General features: G+C 42.2%; 1 protein-coding gene across 1 annotated transcript in view; it reads left to right on the forward strand.

The window, feature by feature from the left end:
• The first annotated feature begins 323 nt into the window (after positions 1–323).
• The window catches only part of ATP8A2 (ATPase phospholipid transporting 8A2), a 302,400-nt gene continuing 286,421 nt past the window's right edge, over positions 324–16,302 (forward strand). The window contains exons 1-3 of the mRNA XM_086739502.1: positions 324–405; positions 540–684; positions 16,090–16,189. Coding sequence (XP_086595628.1) covers positions 584–684; positions 16,090–16,189 — 201 coding nt within the window. The 5' untranslated portion in view covers positions 324–405; positions 540–583. The remainder of the gene's footprint in view (positions 406–539; positions 685–16,089; positions 16,190–16,302) is intronic.

A 16,302-nucleotide genomic window follows, 5' to 3' on the forward strand; every position in this document is an offset into this window, starting at 1 on the left:
AGGATGCTCGGTGGACGGTGCCACAGGCGGGAGGCAGCTCGCTGAGCGGACACGGGTGGAGCTCGCCGTGCCCGTGGGGGCCTGGGCGAGGGCAGGCAGGGAGGCGTTGCCCCGTGCGTGTGGATTTAGGCTCGGAGGTACCGGATGGGATGCGGTAGGGGCGGGTAGGCAGCGCCAAGGACCGAAGGGACCCGGAGCCCCGCCGCTGGCCGCCGCCGGCTGTCGGCGGGCGCTGTTCCCCGCCAGTACCGGTAGCGCTGTGGGGGCGGGGCGGAGCCTGCGCCCCTCCCCGCGGCCCCAGGGCGGGGGGCGCGGGCCCAGCGCGCTCTCTCCGCTGCCAGCTGGCTGCGGGCGGGCCCCGCCGCCCCCTCCCCGGGCAGCCGTTATTTATCAGCCTTCGCCGTGGTAAACAACGGAGAGGGAGGGTGGGCTGGCAGCCGCCGTTCGCTCGTGGCCTGGCCCCGGGAGCTGCCGGTCTGGGCCGGCGCTGGCGGGTGCGGCCCCTCCGTGACAGCCTCCTCTCCGCGCTCTCCCCGCAGGCCCTGTCTGTTCCCCCTCGGGCTATAAGAAGGCGGACGATGAGATGTCCGGAGCCACGTCCTCGGCGGATTTGGACGAAGCACCAGCCCGCACCATTTACTTGAACCAGCCCCAGCAGAGCAAGTTCCGCGACAACTGGGTCAGGTACGGAGCGGTGCCCGTGTCTCCCCTTCCAGGCGGCTGCCCGCATGCCCTGCAGCCGCGGGCAGGGAGGGCTCAGCTCCCCCTCCCTGTGCAGACCTGGTTTCAACACTGTAAGCTGTATCTCTGCCGGGTTTTTTGGCTGTGGTGGACACCGGGGTCAGGTTATAGTGGTCTAGGGGAGAGGTGGGGAGGGAGGGATCCAGCAGCAGCCAGGTTCAGCAGCTGTGGAGCTGTGTGAGTAAGATGCGTGAAAAGGTCTTCACGTCAGCAGGGCTGCTGAATTTTGGTATGACAGGACCTAATCTAGTGCTCCTGGACACAAGGACTAAGCCATAAAAACTTAGTGTGAGCTCTGGATAGAATCTGCTGTGTAAACTGTGTGGAGTGCTTTTTTAAGAGTAACATCCAGTTGTAAGAATAACTAGGCTAAGTATTTTTTTTAAGTATGGAATAGGAAGGAAGAAGAGAAAATAAAGTCTTAACAGCACAAGAATAACTAGAGAGTTTACAAACTCAGATGTCCATGCATACAAGGCTATGGTCCACTTGTGTCCTTTAATTAAAGACCAGAGGGAATTTTCTTTAGTGTTTTTAGCCTTTCAGTGTAGGAGTGTGTGTTTAAGGCTTCTGTTGGTATGATTAATGCTGTGTTATTGCAGTTTGGAAACACAAATAATGTGCACTGAAATATGGAGTATGAGAATGGATAATACAAGCCAGTGGTGGCAGTGCTTGCCGCTCTGGCCCTGGGTTAGCTGGGTGAACAGATAGCTCCTGTTGTGACTAAGGAGCAGTGTTCTTCAGCAGGCTTCTGTTTGTTAATGCAGATGTTTGGATTATTGTTCGAAGAATGGCTTAGACAATGAGTGCCTTTATGAAAAGCAAAGCATTTTATATCCTGCTGAAATTATGATTTCCACTAGCTGGTTTATTGTGTGTATTATCAAGGGCACTTCCAAGAAGATCCTCTGGAAGGATGCTGGTGTTCTCAGTAGTACAGCAATTTACTTATGCGGAACTTGCACTTCAGCTTTGACTTACTGTATACTTGTCTGGGGAAGTCTATGGTTTAGGAGCAGTTTAAATAACAGATTTTCTTAGTGTCTTGCTTTTTCTATGTGGGCAGCAGTATTGGGTGTTTTCTGACTTTATTTTTTGTTTTTCCTTGACTGATGAGCTGAGTTTGAGTGTTTTCTGTGGATAGACTGCTTGTGCTTTTCCTGCTTTACAGAAGGAAAAGCATGGAATAGAGGGTTGGCAGAACTGTAGTTGAGGTTTTCTTGAATGGATTCTGTTCTGATTTGGCCTAATCTTATGAAAAAGTAGTGTAACTCTCCTACCAAGAACTTGTTCCTGAGAGCTGTTGGGTCCAGTTTGCAGTCTGGAAGCCAACCCCTGGTAGCTGTAGAAGTTTTTCAATAGCTTTTTGCAGCTTTGCCCCCTGATGAGCATAAGTTGAGTTATGAGGAATACTGGTGTGTGAGGAGTAGGACAAAATGCAGGTATTGCAGTGGGAAAGTACAGATGTTTACCTGATTAGGGATCTTCGCTCCTTAGTGTCACTTGAAAATGAAATTCACTTTATAATAATTTGCTGTTGCTTAGTAAGAAAGCTTTGATCTCAGACTTTTGAAAGGGTGACAGGCTTTGGCTGTGCTCTCTCCATCCTCTGGCTTAGCTTTCTTCCCTCAGTCGGGTGAGAATGAAGGCAAAGGTGACTTGAGCTCATAATATCTGAGCATGGTTGCCTTGTGTAGAGTATGAGTGGTGGTTTATTTACTCACTTGTGTATGCATATTGGAATTTCTTTTGAGGAATTTCTCTTTATTGCCCTTGGACCTTCTTACTATGTTTAGCTTCTGGGTTTCTCAGTGCCATTGGATTTAAAGATGTACTGTCTCCCTAGGAAGCATCAGTGTGCCACAGCGCAAGGCACTGTGTAAGTGGATAAACACCTGTACATAAAGGCTTATGGAAAATAAAACTGAAGGAGATAAGAAAACAGTTTGTTTTAAATCATATGACTTTTGACTGTCACATTTTGGTTAGTCATCAAGAATTCTCTGAACAACAGTGGGAACTTGTGAATGTTCATAGCAAGATTTCCAAATTAAGGGGTAGTGTGGGATAGTTAGCTCAAAACTAAGCAAAACATACCAAGAAATGAAGGTGTAGAGGGTGGGGGAAGGTAAGTCAATAGTATGGCTTTCAATTTAAGATCTTCTAAGCATCTTGAGCTTTTTAACTCTTCAGGGGAGAGAGGCACTGTTAAAAGTTAATTCCTATGTTTGTGGGAGTAAAAGGGAAAAGTGGTAAGTACGAATGTGGTTTTTCTTTTTTTTTCTGTTTTGGACAAGTTAAGCAAAATTCATAATTCCCCAGTACCACTTTTAAATAGTACATAGTGCTATTGCAAAAGCTAAGTGGGTGGCAAGATGACACTAACTCTTCTACACCTTCTACACACAAATTTCAGAATTTTGGAAGTAAGAACTGTTTCCTGTTTCCCCAGGTTTTCTGGTGTAAATAAGTGAGATTTTGAGAACTTGTAAAGCAATGGCTAATTTTTTTTTTTTGTGTTATTCAAACGTTGTCACATTGAAACATCATGCTGTAGAACTTTGTAGGCTGGCTTTAACTTAGTCCTTTACGTGTGTGTGTGTATATGGCTGTTACCATTCCTTACTACGCTGCAGCAGCAGTGATTCCTTCTGTAGGAATGTATCTCTTCTGCCTGTACTAGAAGCTGTTTTCATCCCTACTGTGTTCTGTTTGAAAAACTTTGTGTAACCCCTTGGACCTTTTATGAAAAGGCAAATTTTGTTCCATTTTCAGCTGAAGTGTTTTAAAGTTTGGAAGTATGTAAAAAATTGAGAAATATTATTACTCTGTCCAACACAGCTGTAGTTGTGGTATTAAGTATGCTTGCCTTTAAGAAAGCTAACTAGTACATATTTTGACTTGTTCAATATTAATAACTTAAGTGTGTGTCTAATAAGAGCATTTCAGTACTGTAAGTTCAGTAAGAAATGAAACATTTGTCCTGAAAACTTTCACTCTGTACATAGCTGTATGCTACTTAAAGGCAATAATTGTAATCTAGTCTCAGGCATTGTGTGTCTCAGGAACTGAGGTCTACTAACAGCTGTCATAAGCCTAAGACATCACTGGCTACAGAGAGTGTGAGATAGTAGTTAGGCTTCTGCAGAGACCCCAGCCAGCATTTTTTTTTCCCCTTCCTTCCACTGTGCTGTGGGAAGAGGCTTTCTTTGTGCTGCTTTGAAATATTTTTTAATTCCAGTGTAAAACACAAAATGGTAGTGGATCATCAATGTTTCCAACCTGTAACTCCTCTGCTGCTGGCTTGATTCAGTGTGAGCAATGATGGTAGTTTGTACACTCATTATGTGGATGATCAGCACAGTGTGAAAATAACTACTCAGCAGAAGTGCCACCTTGGCTGGTGTTCTTGGCTTGAAGTGTGGTGTGTTTTTTTTTTTTTTTTCTCCTACCTGAATTTGGTTGCTTAAACCATAGCTCTTTATTAGTAAGTTTGATTTAGGTGATGACCTGAATGATGGGGGAGGTGACTAGGTGTTCTGGTTTTGTTTAGTGAGGGGGGGCCTGAGGTGGTAGCTTCTGTAGGAAACTGCTAGAAATTGCTCCCCTTTGTTCAGTGGACTCAGCTGGGCCTAGGGTGGACCCACTGCTGGCCAAGGCTGAGCCAATTGGTAGCAGAATGTTCTGTGATAACGTATTTAAGAAGGGGAAAACAGGAAAGAAAAAAAAAGAGAAGGTGTGACGCAGCTGAGCAAGGGCAGAGAGGGGGAGGTGCAAAGCAGGCCTTGTGGGCCTTGCAGGCCTCACCTTCTGGCCTCCTGCTGGGCAGCTGACTGGGCCTGACTCAGCCTGGCCTGGCTGTAAGAAGCGGAGAGGAAATGAGATGTGAATGAGATCCTGAGAGGCATCTGCCAGCCTGTTGTGAAGGATTTTTCTTGTGAGAGGAACGGCTGCAGACACGAAGGTCAGTTCAGAAGGAGGGGGAGTAGTAATGCTGCTCCTGGCCAAGATTCCCGTGCAGCCTGTGGTGATGACTATGGTGGAGCAGGTTGTCCCCCTGCAGCCCATGGAGGTCCACCGAGGAGCAGAGATCCACGTGCAGCCCGTGAAGGACCCCATGCTGAGGCAGGTGGAGGCCTGAAGGAGGCTGTGGCCCCTGCAGGCCCTGCTGGGGCAGCTGTTCTAGAGGGACTGCACCCCGTGGATGAGAACCCGCACCGGAGCAGTTTCATGAAGGACTGTGGCCCATGGGAGGGATACCACGAAGGAGCAGGGGAGGAATATGAGGAGTTCTTTCCCTGACGATGAAGCAGCGGCGTGAAACAACATGTGATGAACTGACCATAACCCCCGTTCCCAGAGAAGTCCAGAGAAGGGCAACAAAGCTGGTGAGGGGTCTGGAGCACAAGTCTTATGAGGAGTGGCTGAGAGAGTTGGGATTGTTTAGTCTGGAGAAGAGGAGGCTCAGGGGAGATCCCATTGCACTCTATAGCTTCCTGAAGGCAGGTTGTGATGAGCAGGGGTTTGGCCTCTTCTCCCAGGCAACAAGCAGGACCTGAGGAAATGGCCACAAGTTGTACCAGAGGAGGTTTAGATTGGATGTAAGGAAAAACTTTTTCTTCCAAAGAGTGGTCAGGCACTGGAATGGCCTGCCCAGGGAGGTGGTGGAGTTGCTGTCCCTGGCAGTGTTCAAGAGGCGGCTTGATGAGGAGCTACAGGATATGGTTTAGTAGCTGTGGCAGCAATGGTAGTGGGAAGACAGTTGGACTAGATGATCTTATAGGTCCCATCCAACCACGTGATTCTATGATTCTCTTCCCCATGTACCGCTTGGGGAGGGGGGGAAGGTAATAGAGATAATGTTAAGCTTGGGAAGAGGGAGGAGTGGGGGTGGGTGGGGGGGGAGGTTATCTTGTTCCCTGTCTCATTGTCCTGCTAGTTTTAGAAATAAGTGAGTAGTTTTCCCCAAGCTGAGTCTGTTTTGCCCGTAATGGTAACTTTAAGGATTTCTCCCTATTCCTATCTCAAACCTCGAGCCATTTTTTCCTTATATTATCTCTCGCTATTCTCTTGGAGGGTGGAGGGAGTGAGAGAGAGACTGCATAGTCTGGTCCTAATCAGGGCTGAGCTACAACACTAGGAAGTCTTTATTTTACAGTTTGAAAACAAACTTGCCTATTGCCTTGTAAAGACAGGGGTACAGGTGGGGTGTGATGGTAGTGATTTCAATGCTCTGTCAATACTTCTGAGATCACCAAACTAATGGCATGAATACTTTTCCAAATATATACTCAGTGAAGACTGATATATTTAGCTTAGTGAGATCGGTTCTACAGATCTGGCTCTCATGTAAATACAGTTCCTTGATGTTTCTTACTAGTACAGGAATCTACTTTGATATCAGTGATGTATACAGAATGTGTAACAGTACTGTACTGAAACTTTGTTCCAGTGTGTGCAGTAAAAAATCATCAGTGAAGTGATTTGAGCCCCTCACTTGTTGCACATGTTGATGCGAAAGTAGTTGGAGCTTCTAGTTTCTTGATCTATGGAAAAAGTGCTGAGATAAGTCTTAAGGACACTTGTAACTATCTTCCAGTTTTCTAAGTACATTGCAGTATATCTGAATTAGGACTCCAAATTCAGCCGTGGTATGTGCAGTGGAGCAGCAGTCAGGAACGGCAAAATTCCGCTTGTATGCTTCTAATGGATCTTGAATCCAGAAATCTCGTTGAAAGGTTCTCGTCAGAAGAGAATTTGGTGGCTTGATCTGTTGTGGAGGTCCCAAAAAGATGCGTTCTGATATCCAGAAAATCCTTAGTACAGAAACTTGTCTTCCATTCAGGCAAAAAGTAAATTCTGCCAGAAAAGGTAGTGAGCAAGAAGTCTTCAGTGTTCACTTCGTTCACTTCCTAAACTGTACTGAATCTTACAACTCAAGCAAACTGGTGAGAGTGAATTTCTTGTTTCATAGGGCAGAAGTACTAGCACTAGGAATTTAGCCCTGAAGACTGTAACAAGGCTTCTAGTAGCACCGCAGGTCTTCTGTTGGACAGGCTGCTGTTTGTCCTGTAGTCCCAGACCATCCCACTGGTGTCTGCAGGATGCTTGCTTGTGACGAAATTGCAGGCAAAGTCTGAATTCTTTGATTTCCGCTGTATGTTGCATTAAATTAAGTGAAGTGCATTGCTTTCTTGGCTTGTAAATAGAAACTGTAGAAATGGCTTGTGATTTAGAGGTGTTAATGTTCTTTGAGTATGTCAGGGAGGTTCTTACTGGTGCTTAATGAGTCCCTGCTGCTGAAATAGGAGTTGCTGCTATCACTAGCCGATGAGTGTTGACCCTTGTAACATGAATATCCCAAGTGGAGTTCACTATAATCTGTGGTTAAAAATGAGTGGTAGTCTGCTGCGTGCAAGTGCATTTGTCTGCACTTAATGCTGCAGACCAGTGTTGCTCTTGCACTGACGTGTACTCTGCTCTTTAGGTTACGCTGCCCTTACTTGTGTTCAGTTTATTCTTGGTAGAGTTCAGAGACTGTAGTGGTTTGTACTGGTGTTTGTGTTACACTTGGAAATCTCTTCTGTTGTCATGTGAACAGATCGCTTGCCTGACTGCTGAAAAGTGTTCAGGAGTTCTTCAAAGAAGGGATGTATTATTGTATTCTGAATGCTAGAAGTCTAATAATGTATTAAACTAATCCTCTAACTCTTTTCAGTTCTAGCTAGATGCTGTTACTAGCTGAAAAGAAATACTCAGTGTTATGTACTTCTTGTAAATAAGCAAAAACTTAATTTTCCTGCAGTACAGCCACTATAGGATTCTTGTAGTTGTGAAAACTTGCGTAACAGTGAGTTTTGTATGGTATTGTATGCCTGGTGTTGATGTGTTTCCAGACTGTGCCAATGTATTTGACATTGCTGCATTTTTGGTCTTAGTAGGCTGCTCCTAGGGCCAGAGATCCTGGAGAGTTAAACTGTTGAATTTTGCCAAGATGAAAAGTCTGGATAAAAAAAAAGATATGAGTTCTAGTGTCCTTCCACCTGTTATGTGCTGAGCTCTCTGGCATCCTGAAGTTGTTGTATTTTTTCATCGTGATGGATTTTATATATCAGCAGTAGCAACACAGCGGAGAATTAAACTGAATCTCTTCCTCTTTTTAGATCAAGTCACTATTTAAGCAGCTTTCAGATGCAAGCTTAAATGTAGTCTGACTTCATGCAAGCAAAGCTGCTGTCCCACGTACTTGTTGGATAAATATTGGCCCGTGTTCAGCAGTGTGTATGGACCTTCCCTTATGACTCTGCGTTTGTACTTATTCATCCACTATTGGTGATCTCTGTCCAGAGAAATACATGAACAGGAAGAGACTAAATGTTTTTAGTCATTCTTTGTGTAGTTTGAGTGAGGATGGAGTCAAGCAGGTGTATTGCAGGGCATGTACAATAAACCAGACTTCTCAATCTCTTGCTGTTTACTGTTAGAATGACAGAATGGTTTAAGTTGAAGAAGATATTTAAGATCGAGTCCAACTGTTAACCTAGCACTGCCAGATCCACCACTAAACCATGTTCCTGAGCACCACATCTACATGTCTTTTAAATACCTCTAGGAATGGTGACTCCACCACTTCCCTTTGCTACACCATTCCCTGTTCCAATGCTTGACAACCCTTTCAGTAAAGAAGTGTTTCCTAATATCTAAACTGAACCTCATCTGGTGCAACTTGAGGTGATTTCCTATTGTCCTGTCACAAGTTATTTGGGAGAAGAGATGGACACCCATCTCACTACAACCTCCTTTCAGGTAGTTGTAGAGAGCAAGTAGTTTTACCTTGATGCCCTGTACAGCTGCGTGTATAGCCTTCTGTGTACTGCTACAGACCTCATGATCTGACTGCTGGTGATCTGAGAAAAGGGTAGAAGAGTAAGAAATTATGTTAAATTGACTTAAGTAGAGCTCAGAAACTATAATAACTACTTTCTACATAGTTCCTATAGGCTGTAAAAATATTTGTTCAGTTTTGAGGAATTTAAGTATTCATTTCTTCTGCCACCCCCTTGCTTGTCACTAGAAGCTTAAGTTGTGGTGACACTTGCAGTTAAATAATGGCTTTAAAACTGAAGTTAGCACTCTGGCTTTTAGCTAGCTAGCTCATGTGACTTGTTTGTGGGGTTATTTTTTCTGTTCATATCAATGCAGTGTATTTATTGTGAAGCCTGTCTTGAATTTGTACACTAACTAAACGTGGTGCTAAACTTCCAAACTTCCTTTATGAGACAGCAGTATTTCCAGGTTAACTGTTCCAGTCAGCTCTATTTTATTGACTTGTACTTGCCAGCAGGGCCACTGAAAAGCAATAGCATATTTCTATAGCGATGACCTGACAAATTGGAGCATGCTGAAACAATATCGTGCCTACGGAGCTTTTAGTGCTGTTTCTAAACAGTCTTTGTCTAATGTATTTGTTACTGAAAAATAGTCAGGAGCCTGTTCCCCATTCTGTAGGGATGCCGTGAATAGAGAACAAATGGAAAGGCCTTTTTTTATAATTTAGGAAAAGCCTCCAGGGTGCAGGATTTGGAAGCAAAAATGCTATCCCTTCTGTTAAACGTGACCACGAGGTCTTGTTTTTAGGTTAAACTGAGTGTAAACAGTCATGCTGATGCTTGCTCTGTACTGAGACTGCCATGAGCACTACTGTAGGAGGCCGGTCTTGTAGAAGTAATACTCACTTTTTGGCAACATCGATTACATTAGATTTTGCAGACTTTCACTGCCTGTGTATGGAAGAAGTCCTGCTGATACTGGGACAATTTAGCACAAGATACTGTAGCTTATTAATTCTGAAAAATCCTTACATGATTAGGAGTTGATGTTACTGAAATAGAGAGTAATAACTCATGTTTGTGCGCAACAGTTCATAATGCTTTTTGCCTTGTACTTTTGTCTTAAGTGGTCTATACGAAGATAACAACCAAAACGAAGCGCTTGAAGATAAGCTTGTTGGTGATGCAGCTTCTGAGGAAGTGCAGATAGTTAAGCTAAGCTGGCTTGTCAGTCTAAACATCTTGTTACTGAAATGAAACTTCTGCATTAGGGCAGATAACACTACTTGCCAGGAGAAGCAGTGGTAATTGATGAATATTGCACTTAGCACCTTACCTTCTTATTAGGTTTTGTTGTAGGGCACAACACTAATCATGTGCATTACTATAAAATAATCATGTAAGAATATATTTGAGATGTCTTTCCCCTTATGTAAAACAGTCCTAAATCTTAGTGGTTGGTTGTCTAGCTGACAGCTGTCTGCTTCTTTTTTTTTTTTTTTTTTTATTTTATTTATGTATGAGGTCTTGAATTTAACTGGGTTTGAAGTAGACTGTTCTTCAGAAGAGCTTCTATGTCTTACAGCAAACCCAAACCATTCTGGCCCACAAAAACCGAGTTTTGGTGAAACTTGACCTGCAGGAGAGTGAGTGAGCTGAATTAGTATGTCTTGAGTCTTTCAAACCTGTATGAAACAGTAGTGTTTTTTTTTGTTTTTCTTTTGGTTTTTTGTTTGTTTTTTTTTCCCCAAAATCATATAATTTGGGAAAAGAGGGCTAGGATTTTAATATGTGACCAATTCCTCCTGTTACAAGGGGAGGGGAAGAATAGGTCTTCCAAACATGCAGTGGTGCCTTTAGTTGCTTTTGGTGGGAGCCCATCCTATAAATGAAGGAGTCCTCGCCCTAAGGAACATGTAGTGAAGTGATGACGTCCTTGCGATGAAAACTGTCCCACTGGTAAGAATTTATGCAAGTTCCTGGGTGCTGCAGTTTGAAGCTCCTGAAAATGTTTTTTACTGAAGTTCAAATGGATTCATTCTAATACATTTAAGTACTCCAAATCAGTTTCATTGTCTGTGCAGATAGTTTAGGACAACAGACTTATCCTGCTACAGTATTGCAACGGCTCTACTGAGTAATCTTTCAGGGTGTGACATTTCAGTGGCTAGGCAGAAGAACGTCTTTTAAACAAAGTTATGGTCTGTTTTATCTTCTGACAATGTGTGAACTTGTATGTGTAAGATGTTGTTACAATTACAGAGAAACTGTAGAGGAGTGCAGGAAAAGATGAGAACAGAACAGGCACTTGGACTATGGACAGTGGTTGCTCTAGAGCTGGGTGACAGATAATCCAGTATGTAATATGATGACTCTGGGTTCTTGGCCTTGCTCTGGCAAGCTTTAAGCAGTAATATCTTGTAGGATTCAAGTCTTGCAGTTCTTACCGTGCAAGAGCAAGTCTTGCTCCTTTTACACTCCTCTATTCTGACCCAAGCTCAGAGTCTATCTCAAACTGGCTAGAGTATTTAAGCACTACTTACCCTTTCCTTAGCTGACAGATGTGTACAGGTCATATTACAGTGCAGTGAAAAATCTTACTGACTGGAGTCTTCCTCTGCAGGGACTGTAGTCTCAGGGATTCATATGACAGAGCAAGACTTGTTGATTAAGTTGGTGGCTGCATTGTTTCAGGTGGAAGTTGCTGCCTGCTATAATAAACCAACATCGATTGTTTAGGACCTAGTTTCCAGTCATCAATAATCATCACATAGGTATATAAGTAGTTGCCCCTTACAATCCTATAAGATATGTTCTTTGGGGAATTAGAAAGCAGTTGATTTTTGTCTCCTTAGCAAGTGTTGCAAACAAAATTAACCATGTTCTGTATGTGCAATGAAACAGATGATCTTTCACTGTCATGTGCATGCGGCTGCCAAAAACCTTGTTTGTGGTACCTGGATTTGTAACAACCTGGCCAATATTCTGCATGACAGTGTTATTGGAGATATTCCTATGAGTGAGCTTTCTCTGTACCCAGTGTAATAATTGCCTGTTGGTTTTTGTGTTTAATGTAGTTAGTATCATATGAAATATGAGAAGCTTGCTGCTGTTCCTCTCTGATGTTCTGGAGGTACTTTGTGGTCATACTGCTTCTGTATTTGAGAGCTAGAGCAGAACCTCTGAAACTGATGTCAATCTTAGAAGTGTCGTGTGCTTACAGGACTTTAGCATGCATGCATCATTCCACTGAAGACAGTATTTGAGCCCTTAATTCAAGCAGATCATCTTGGCTTTCTTCGTATTTTTTCTTCCTTCTCTGTTACAGGGCGTCTGATCTTTTATGTGTTCATGGAAACAAAGCCTGTTTGGTGAGAGAAGAGCTCAAGTCCTTAATGTTCACTTTAATAACCCAACCCCTATGCTGTGGTTCAGATGTCTGTGCCTGGCTTTCTTAGTAATTGTTCCTGTGAACTGATGTATGTTTAAAAATAACTGACATCAAGCAATGCTCATTCTTCAGCTCTCAGATTTGAGAGTATTTCAGGTATGTGGAATGGGTAGCTGTGGGTGAATGCTGACCAGGCAAGTACAGTTTGTTGTGCTTAACACCCCTGGAAATGAGACCACATGTGTCTCAAGGAGATCCTCTGTTCTTTATCATGGTTAGCCTGAAGGTGAAGTTCATCTTGGAGTTGTTAATTGAAGTCCTTAAGGAAGGGGTACAAGTGCTTCAGATGGCTGGCTGGGAAAACTTAGAGCTGTATTCAGCTGCACTCTGCCAGTACACTTAAACTTATCAAGGAAGTAACTTCTCCGCCTCTATTACTGGAAGCCTTTGCCCATTCAAGGATGATTCAATAGGGACTTAATGAAAATTTTTGGGGACACAGGGAAAATGGCAACTGTGGGAGCTGTCATGCAAAAATTCCATGTTAATAAGTGGAGGAGCTATACTGGAAAACTACTACTGAGTTTCTCAGTGCACTGTTTGCTACTTTTCATTTGAGTCTTATCAAAATAACCAACTAAAGCTTGGTGAGTTAAGGTACATGAATGATACTAACTTTTGTCAAATTATGCAGTGATTGTGGTCAGATTCAGCTCTACTGATGTGTCTCCAAACTCATTTAACAGGGTTTGGTAGTGTTCCTCCTGACTTGCACAGTGGTGTAACCTGAAACATGACTTAGATGAATTAAGTTGCAGATGTAAAGGGGTTGTCCATTCTAACATTTGCATGCCTGTTTAAACATTAAACTTAGGTAGTTAAGCCAAGTTTGCATAGTTAACAGCTATTGCTTTAGGAAAGACCAGTTTTTTGTTTGGTTTCCTGCATGGGCTCTCCTCCTCCCTCTGCCACAACATGTGTTGTGAGCTGCGGACCTGGTGTTCTTGGAATTTGGTACCAGGCACTTTGATAAGATGGCTCTGATTGGGACTAGTCAGAGGGCTAACCTTTGCAGATGTTTGTCTTCTGTGACCAAAATTGTGCTATGTGTGAGCTGCCTGAATTTTCTACCTGTTCACCTGTAGATTTTAACTTCTTTCTGAGCTTTGATTATCCTGAAGTCATCTACAACGCATCTATCTGTTGGGAGGGAGCACAAAGGTTTTTATTTGTATTGTATTTGTCCTTCAGAGAGCTGTTCTTCAGAGGCAAATTAATCAAATAGTCCTGCCCAGCTTAGAGTATTAGCTTTTCATAAGAAGCTTTCTTTTTGAATAATAATATGCACCTGCTTTTTATATATACACAACTACTGCTCCTGGTCTGCATGGTCATGTTAAGCTGAATATACTCCTCTCTAATTAGAACTGTACGTATTTTCTGTAGGCATCTGTCCTGGTACTTAAGCAACAAAATATCTGGAGTGACTTGGTATGCATAAAGCTTGTTCAAAAGAGCCTTATTCTGTTGGCATTAACACAATCATTAGAATAATAAGATTGTTTGGAGCAGTTAGCTGTAAAGTTGGTAAATGGTAGAATGTTGTTAATAAATGTTTCAGCTTGATTGCAATGAGAAATTCTTGCTTTAATGTAGTCATAGCAATGTGGTATCCAGGAAAATAGTATTTTAATATAAAAATCTGCCATTGTATGATTTCTAATTGGTGTTGCTTGGGGAATTCACTTTTAGACCTAAAAATGTTAACTTGATTAACCCATATTTTTAAGTCACCAGGTACTATGGAGATGTGTGTTTAATTATGATCTGTTAAAGGAAAGTTATTACACATGAGACCAAGTGAATGTGGCTTAAAACAAAAAAAAAAAAAACTTCCAGTTGGAAGAAATTAGTAGCATTTCAAGGAAGTAATTATCTTAATTTATACAATAAATATACTGTTATGTGATTTAAACCTGGATGCATGTTTTAACTCAGTTGGCTTAGTTGGTGTAATCTATGTTGAAGTCCAACCACTTGAAATTTTTGTAAAATATCACATTGAGTATTTGAATACCTGACTCTGCTGAGCAGTAGTAGCAATAAAAGTCTATAGGCTGTGGTGCTAGAAATGCTGTCGTGTTGCTTTTCATTGGAGATCCAGTTAAAATAACTTATTTGTGTCAAACCTACTAGGAGTTTGTAGGTGCTTGAAGAGGAAACTAGGTGATAAGATGGCTTCTTAATTGTTTTTCAGTTGATAATTTTGTTCAACTTGCCCCACTGATTTTGCTTTAGTGTCCAAAATAGAGCTTTATGTGACATGTTGTGCTATGTTATATCTTGTTACCTTTTGATTCTGGAAGATGCAGGAATCTCTAGTTAGATGGCTTGGAATTGGGGATGGGGCAGATAAGAGGGAGAAAAAAATGGTTAAAGCAAGTGAGTAAGTCTTGGACAATGCAGTTTTCTAACCTTGTACATACAAAAAGAAGTATAAGGGAACCCTACTGAACTTAACTGTTTGTGGATCAAGATTGTAGTAAGAGTTTTATGCATAGTAGTCAATTGTGAAAGGCAGACCATGTAGACAAAGCACTTGATTATTACTCCTTCATGATTTGTGACTAGTAATGCTGTGAATTCCAATCAGTCTGGAAGGCATGTTGATGGGAGAGAGCCAGAAGAGCATTTGACATAAAGGACTATGCTTAATGGAAAGATGCTCCTTGACACTTCTAGGAAGCTTCAGTAAAACAACATCTTGCCAGTGTTTCTGGAGTTGTGTTATTAGTGCTTCAGGAAACAATTCTTCTGTCTTGAAAGGAGTATCTTAGGATTCTCAGTTCCCTGGAAAGAGAACTTTAAAATGAACAAACAAACAAACAAAAAAACCCAAAAACCCAACCAAAAAACCCCATCCACCTCTCTCCCACCCCTCAAAAATCCAACCAACCAAAATTATTCCCCAAAACACAAACAGAGCTCCTGTTGCAGGTTGTTTGGCCCTTGCAGAGTTGCATTCACTGTATGGGGAAGACACCTGAACTACAGATGCAAGCGCTCAGTTCTTAAAGCTCCAATTCGTGCTGATGCGTAGTAGTTATCAGTGGGGAAGCATGCTGTGCTAATTCAATGAGGGGAAAGTAAGGTAGAGTTGCTCTTTCTTCTCTAAAAATATTTTTTCCTTGTATAACGGAACACGACATGCTACTGGATAGACTCAGTCACTTGTACAGCTTGGACGGGTTCTGCAGCATGATGAGTGTCCTTGCACAGTCTCAAGAAGGCATTTAGGTGACTGGGTTGTAACTAATGTGCTCAGAGTTGAGGACTTTGCAGGGTTGAGAGTCTTAATCACTTAGGTTGCTTTTGGTAACTTGACAGTGTGGGGGTACGTTATTAAACTCATTTAAAAATTGAATGGTTAAATCATCTTGTCATCTTGGACTCTGTTTTTTCCTGAAGCTGTATTCATGCCCGTTATGGGTTTGATGTGAGGAAGACAGGAAATTAAATCGATTATTGAGACTAGGTAGTACAGTACAGTATACTTTTGGTTTAAGGTAAAGGAAGTACTAATATAACTACTCAGGGAAAATAACTGGAAAAGATGAATCTTGAAGTGTGTATTGTTCTGCAGGATTACTCAAAACTGAGTGTAGAGTGGTTCTGAGCTGGGAAATGAGGCATTTTTAAAATGGCATTGCAGAAATTCTAACTTCTCACATGTTAAACTCTGCCTTTCCCAACATTTAAGTTCCATGTTTTGATGAGGAGTAAGCACTTGTTCAAGTGCTTGGAACTGAGGTGAAAGATTGCCTGTTCATGGTGCTGAAGTTTGGATGGACAGTACATTTTCTGATAGTTTCTCCAGTAACAAAGGTGCCGGTGATGGAAGTGGGACTATCAGCCTTCTGGGTCGATGTGGTACCTCTTGTTTGGTGCAGCTCTTGCTCATAACACAGGCAACTGCCTTCCTCCATATTCTGCATATGTCTTTACAGTGTGATCTTCGAACAACTTTTTAACACTGGCTTTTAGAAACCTACTGGAAACTTTTTGGTCATAATCCCTGTATGATGTTCTGATGAAGTACTAAAATAAAAATCTTCTAACCTACAGCACAGCCAAGTACAGTGTGGTGACATTTCTACCTCGATTCCTGTATGAGCAGATAAGAAAAGCTGCAAATGCATTCTTTCTCTTCATTGCCTTACTGCAGGTACTGTTTCATTGGTTTACCTTGATTATAAAATGCGTAACGATTAATAAATTCTTAAATGTATTTTAATACTAATATTAATGAGCTAGTACTTTATAATTTAAATTAGAAGG

Source organism: Chlamydotis macqueenii, chromosome 1, assembly GCF_036417535.1.
Source record: "Chlamydotis macqueenii isolate bChlMac1 chromosome 1, bChlMac1.mat, whole genome shotgun sequence".
Taxonomy (NCBI): domain Eukaryota; kingdom Metazoa; phylum Chordata; class Aves; order Otidiformes; family Otididae; genus Chlamydotis; species Chlamydotis macqueenii.